Below are 6,000 nucleotides of genomic sequence, written 5' to 3' on the forward strand. Positions count from 1 at the left end.
CGCTGTTGGGTAGGGACCGTCTCTCTATGTTGCCGACTTGGACTTCCCAAGCGCTTAGTCCAGTGCTCTGCACACAGGAAGAGCTCAATCAAGAGAAGCAGCGTGGCTCAGTGGAAGGAGCCCGGGCTTTGGGGTCAGAGGTCAGGGGTTCAAATCCCGGCTCCGCCATCATCATCATCATCATCAATCGTATTTATTGAGCGCTTACTGTGTGCAGAGCACTGGACTAAGCGCTTGGGAAGTACAAATTGGCAACATCTAGAGACAGTCCCTACCCAACAGTGGGCTCACAGTCTAAAAGGGGGAGACAGAGAACAAAACCAAACATTCTAACAACATAAAAATAGAATAGATATGTACAAGTGAAATGAATAAATAAATGAATAGAGTAATAAATCTGTACAAACATATATCCATATATACAGGTGCTGTGGGGAAGGGAAGGAGGTAAGATGGGGGGATGGAGAGGGGGACGAGGGGGGAGAGGAAGGAGGGGGCTCAGTCTGGGAAGGCCTCCTGGAGGAGGTGAGCTCTCAGCAGGGCCTCAGGCTTGGGAGTCAGAAGGCGTGGGTTCGAATCCCAGCTCCGCCACGGTCAGCTGGGTGATTTGGGGCAAGTCACTTCACTTCTCTGGGCCTTAGTTCCCTCATCTGTAAAATGGGGGTGAAGACCGTGAGCCCCCCGTGGGACCGCCTGATCACCTTGCATCTCCCCCAGTGCTTAGAACAGTGCTTGGCACATAGTAAGTGCTTAATAAATGCCATTATAGATAAATCCGATTGATTCCCAAGCACTTAGTCCAGTGCTCTGCACACAGGCAGCGCTCAATCAAGGGAAGCAGCGTGGCTCAGTGGAAAGAGCCCGGGCTTTGGAGTCCGAGGTCGTGGGTTCGAATCCCGGCTCCGCTGCTTGTCAGCTGGGTGACTTTGGGCAAGTCACTTCTCTGAGCCTCAGTTCCCTCATCTGTAAAATGGGGATGAAGCCCGTGAGCCCCCCGTGGGACAACCTGATCACCTTGCATCACCCCCAGCGCTTAGAACAGTGCTTGGCACCTAGTAAGCGCTTAATAGATGCCATGATGATTTTTCCTCAGTGGCTTTTTAATCCTTGGGCTATTTGAGGAGACAAACGACACTCTGTCCATCTTACCTCCTTCCCTTCCCCACAGCACCTGTATATATGTTTGTCCATATTTATTACTCTATTTTACTTGTACATATACTTGTACATATACATGTACTTGTACTTGTACATCCTCCTCCAGGAGGCCTTCCCAGACTGAGCCCCTTCTTTCCTCTCCCCCTCGTCCCCCTCTCCATCCCCCCATCTTACCTCCTTCCCCTCCCCACAGCACCTGTATATATGTATATATGGTTGTACATATTCATTATTCTATTTATTTATTTATTTATTTATTTTACCTGTACATTTCTATCCTACTTATTTTATTTTGTTGGTATGTTTGGTTCTGTTCTCTGTCTCCCCCTTTTAGACTGTGAGCCCACTGTGGGGTAGGGACTGTCTCTATGTGATGCCAATTTGGACTTCCCAAGCGCTTAGTCCAGTGCTCTGCACACAGTAAGCGCTCAATAAATACGATTGATTGATTGATTGATATCTAGTCTATTTATTTTATTCTGTTAGTACGTTTGGTTTTGTTCTCCGTCTCCCCCTTCTAGACTGGGAGCCCGCTGGTGGGTAGGGACTGTCTCTAGATGGACTTCCCAAGCGCTTAGTCCGGTGCTCCGCACGCAGTAAGCGCTCAATAAAGACGATTGATGATGATATTATTAATCAATCGGATCGATTGACGGGGGGGGGCGGGGGGGGTGTGAGGCGTCGGTGGGGGCCCCTCCCCTACCTCGTCCGACGCGCCCCTCGAGCGGGTCCTTGCGGAAGTGTATGCCGTGCACGTCCACATGCGCCTCGCCGCCCGCGTTGACGGCCCACACCACGCTGTCCGACGGGACGCCCGACGGGACGGACACCGACACGGACACCACGGACACCACGGACCCGGGCCCGGGGCCCCACAGCAGCGCCCACAGCAGCGCCCACCGGGCCCCGGCCCCGCCGGACCCCGCCATGGCCTCCCCCCGCCGCCGCCTGAGGCGCTCACTCCAGCGCCGCGGCCCCCGCCGCCGCCACCGCCGCCGCCGGGGGCAGCTCCCGCGTCTCCTCAGCCGGGGCCGCCCGCCCCTTCCGTCAGGGCCGTCGCGCCGGCCAATCGCCGCCGCGCTCTCATCGGCGCCCTCCCCTCCCCGCGCCGGAACCCCGCCCGCGGTTGGTCCACCGACGACGGAGGGGGCGGGGACGTCGGCCAATCGCCGCCGCGCTCGCCTCGAGGACCCCCCCCCAGAGCTGGAAGAACGCTCGCGATTGGTCCAGCGCCCACGGAGGAGGCGGGGAGGTCGGCCAATCGCCGCCGCGCTCTCCTCGAGAGACCACCCCCCGCGGTAAAGAAACGCTCGCGATTGGCCGAACGCCAACGGAGGGGGCGGGGACGTCGGCCAATCGCCGCCGCGCTCTCAGCGGCGCCTCCCCCAGGCCGCGGTTGGTCCAGCGCCGACGGAGGGGGCGGGGACGTCGACCAATCCCGGCCGCGCTCTCATACAGAGACACCCCCCCCCCCCCAGCGCTGGAAGAACGCTCGTGATTGGTCCAGCGCCGACGGAGGGGGCGGGGACGTCGGCCAATCGCCGCCGCGCTCTCCTCGAGGACCCCCCCCAGAGCTGGAAGAACGCTCGCGATTGGTCGAGCGCCGACGGAGGGGGCGGGGAGATCGGCCAATCCCCGCCGCGCTCTCAGCGGCGCCCTCCCCGCGCCGCGCCGGAACCCCGCCCGCGGTTGGTCCACCGACGACGGAGGGGGCGGGGACGTCGGCCAATCGCCGCCGCGCTCTCCTCGAGGACCCCCCCCCGAGGTGGAAGAACGCTCGCGATTGGTCCAGCGCCGACGGAGGGGGGCGGGGACGTCGGCCAATCGCCGCCGCGCTCTCCTCGAGAGACCCCCCCCCTTGGTAGGGGAACGCTCGCGATTGGCCGAATGCCGACGGAGGGGGCGGGGAAATCGGCCAATCCCCGCCGCGCTCTCAGCGGCACCCCCCCCAGGCCGCGGTTGGTTCAGCGCCGACGGAGGGGGCGGGGACGTCGACCAATCCCCGCCGCGCTCTCCTCCAGGACCCCCCCCAGAGCTGGAAGAACGGTCGCGATTGGTCGAGCGCCGACGGAGGGGACGGGGACGTCGGCCAATCGCCGCCGCGCTCTCCTCGAGGACCCCCCCCCCAGAGCTGGAAGAACGTTCGCGATTGGTCCAGCGCCCACGGAGGGGGCGGGGACGTCGGCCAATCGCCGCCGCGCTCTCCTCGAGGACCCCCCCCCGCCCCCAGAGCTGGAAGAACGGTCGCGGTTGGTCCAACGCAGACGGAGGGGGCAGGGACGTCGGCCAATCGCCGCCGCGCTCTCATCAAGGCGCCCCACCAGCGCTGGAAGAACGCTCGTGATTGGTCGAGCGCCGACGGAGGGGGTTGGGGACGTCGGCCAATGCCCGCCGCGCTCTCCTCGAGGACCCCCCCCCCCCACCCAGCGCAGGGAGAACGCTCGCGATTGGTCCAGGGCCGACGGAAGGGGCAGGGACGTCGGTCAATCCCCGCCGCGCTCTCCTCGAGGACCCCCCCCCCCGCCCGAGCTGGAAGAACGCTCGCGATTGGTCCAGCGCCGACGGAGGGGGGCGGGGACGTCGGCCAATCGCCGCCGCGCTCTCCTCGAGAGACCCCCCCCCCTTGGTAGGGGAACGCTCGCGATTGGCCGAATGCCGACGGAGGGGGCGGGGAAATCGGCCAATCCCCGCCGCGCTCTCAGCGGCACCCCCCCCAGGCCGCGGTTGGTCCAGCGCCGACGGAGGGGGCGGGGACGTCGACCAATCCCGGCCGCGCTCTCATACAGAGACCCCCCCCCCAGCGCTGGAAGAACGCTCGTGATTGGTCCAGCGCCGACGGAGGGGACGGGGACGTCGGCCAATCGCCGCCGCGCTCTCCTCGAGGACCCCCCCAGAGCTGGAAGAACGCTCGCGATTGGTCGAGCGCCGACGGAGGGGGCGGGGAGATCGGCCAATCCCCGCCGCGCTCTCAGCGGCGCCCTCCCCTCCCCGCGCCGGAACCCCGCCCGCGGTTGGCCCAGCGACGACGGAGGTGGCGTGGACGTCGGCCAATCGCCGCCGCGCTCTCCTCGAGGACCCCCCCAGAGGTGGAAGAACGTTCGCGATTGGTCGAGCGCCGACGGAGGGGGCGGGGACGTCGGCCAATCGCCGCCGCGCTCTCCTCGAGGACCCCCCCCCCCAGCGCTGGAAGAACGCTCGCAATTGGTCGAGCGCCGACGGAGGGGGCGGGGATGTCGGTCAATCCCCGCCGCGCTCTCATCGAGGACCCCTCCAGCGCTGGAAGAACGCTCGCGATTGGCCGAACGCCGACGAGGGGGCGGGGACGTCGGTCAATCCCCGCAGCGCTCTCATCGAGGATCCCCCAGCGCTGGAGGTCCAGCTTCCAGCGCTGGAAGAACCCTCGCGATTGGCCAAACGCCGGAGGGGGCGGGACGGCTGGCCAATCCCCGCCGCGCCCTCATCGAGAACCGCCCCAGCGCTGGAAGCCGGCCTGCGATTGACCGAACGCAGACGGAGGGGGCGGGGCCCCCGGCCAATCCCTGTCGCGCTCTCATCGAGCCCCCCACCCCCTCGCGCCGTGCAGGAATCCCTCCCGCGATTGGCCGAGTGCCGATCGGAGGGGGCGGGGCTACCGGCCACTCTCCATCGTGCTCTCATCGAGGACCCACACCGCGCCGCAAACCCGCCCGCGATTGGCCGAGTGCCGACGGAGGGGACGGGGCCTCCGGCCAATCCCCGCCGCGCTCTCATCGAGGGCCCCCCCCCCACTTCCGCGACGCGTCAGAAGCCCGCCCGCGATTGGCCGGCCGCCGAGGGAGGGGGCGGGGCCTCCGGCCAATCAGGGCGGGCGGCGGGAGGCGCGCGGCGCGCTGAAGGGGCGGTTGGGGAGAGTTGTCGGGAGGGCGCAATGACACGTCGGCGGCGTTCCGACCCCCCCGGGTTTGGAGCAGGTGGTAGCGTCCAGCGCCCGCCAATCACAGTGGTCCAGCGCGGCGGAAGCGCGTGATTGGGGGGCGGGAGGGAAAGGCGGCGTCTCCGTAGCAACAGGCCCCGCCCCCTCTCCCTCAGGCCTGGGGGCGGGGCTGCTCTGGCACGTGTGAGGGAATGAATGAATGAATAATAATCAGAATAATGATGACATTTATTAAGCGCTTACTATGTGCAAAGCACTGTTCTAAGCGCTGGGCAGATCACAAGGTGATCAGGTTGTCCCACGGGGGGCTCACAGTCTTCACCCCCATTTTACAGATGAGGTCACTGAGGCCCCCAGAATAATAATAATAATAGCATTTGTTAAGCGCTTACTATGTGCAAAACACTCTTCTAAGCACTGGGGGGGGATACAAAGTAAACTAGGTTGTCCCACGGGGGCTCACAGTCTTAATCCTGTGCTACCTCGACTTCCTCAATGCCAACTTTCTCCTTGACCCCCTCCAGTCTGGCTTCCGTCCCCTACATTCCACCAAAAGTGTCCTCTCAAAGGTCACCGATGACCTCCTGCTTGCCAAATCCAACGGCTCCTACTCTATCCTAATCCTCCCCGACCACTCAGCTGCCTTGGACACTGTGGACCACCTTCTTCTCCTCAACATGTTATCCAACCTTGGCTTCACAGACTCCGTCCTTTCCCGGTTCTCCTCTTATCTCTCCGGCCGTTCATTCTCAGTCTCCTTTGCGGGCTCCTCCTACCCCTCCTATCCCCTTACTGTAGAGGTTCCTCAAGGGTCAGTTCTTTGTCCCCTTCTGTTCTCTATCTACACTCACTCCCTTGGTGAACTCATTCGCTCCCATGGCTTCAACTATCATCTCTATGCTGATGACACCCAAATCTACATCTTTGCC

At 63.5% G+C, this 6,000-nt stretch overlaps 2 protein-coding genes across 2 annotated transcripts in view; one reads left to right on the forward strand and one right to left on the reverse strand.

Annotated features, from left to right (window-relative positions):
* The window catches only part of MLEC (malectin), a 30,238-nt gene extending 28,223 nt beyond the window's left edge, over positions 1 to 2,015 (reverse strand). Inside the window, exon 1 of the mRNA XM_038762404.1 lies at positions 1,862 to 2,015. The gene's annotated coding sequence lies outside the window, so the exon portion shown is untranslated. The remainder of the gene's footprint in view (positions 1 to 1,861) is intronic.
* Positions 2,016 to 2,085: 70 nt separating this feature from the next.
* Positions 2,086 to 5,164, forward strand: LOC119942095 (collagen alpha-1(I) chain-like). The gene is made up of 5 exons (XM_038762750.1): positions 2,086 to 2,410; positions 2,548 to 2,973; positions 3,111 to 3,204; positions 3,288 to 4,293; positions 4,340 to 5,164. Exons 1-5 carry the CDS (start codon positions 2,086 to 2,088, stop codon positions 5,162 to 5,164), a joined length of 2,676 nt encoding a protein of 891 aa, XP_038618678.1.
* Positions 5,165 to 6,000: the final 836 nt, after the last annotated feature.

The sequence above is a fragment of the Tachyglossus aculeatus genome, chromosome 21 (genome assembly GCF_015852505.1).
Source record: "Tachyglossus aculeatus isolate mTacAcu1 chromosome 21, mTacAcu1.pri, whole genome shotgun sequence".
In the NCBI taxonomy this organism is placed as follows: domain Eukaryota; kingdom Metazoa; phylum Chordata; class Mammalia; order Monotremata; family Tachyglossidae; genus Tachyglossus; species Tachyglossus aculeatus.

Bases quoted from the DNA above. Each gene is read 5' to 3' on its own strand.
- LOC119942095 (XM_038762750.1), top strand. From the start codon at position 2,086: ATGGCCTCCCCCCGCCGCCGCCTGAGGCGCTCACTCCAGCGCCGCGGC. The intron at 3,205-3,287 runs GTCGCGATTGGT...CCCCCCCCCCAG, and splicing joins CCCCCAGAGCTGGAAGAACG to AGCTGGAAGAACGTTCGCGA. The intron at 4,294-4,339 runs GTCGGCCAATCG...CCCCCCCCCCAG, and splicing joins CCGACGGAGGGGGCGGGGAC to CGCTGGAAGAACGCTCGCAA.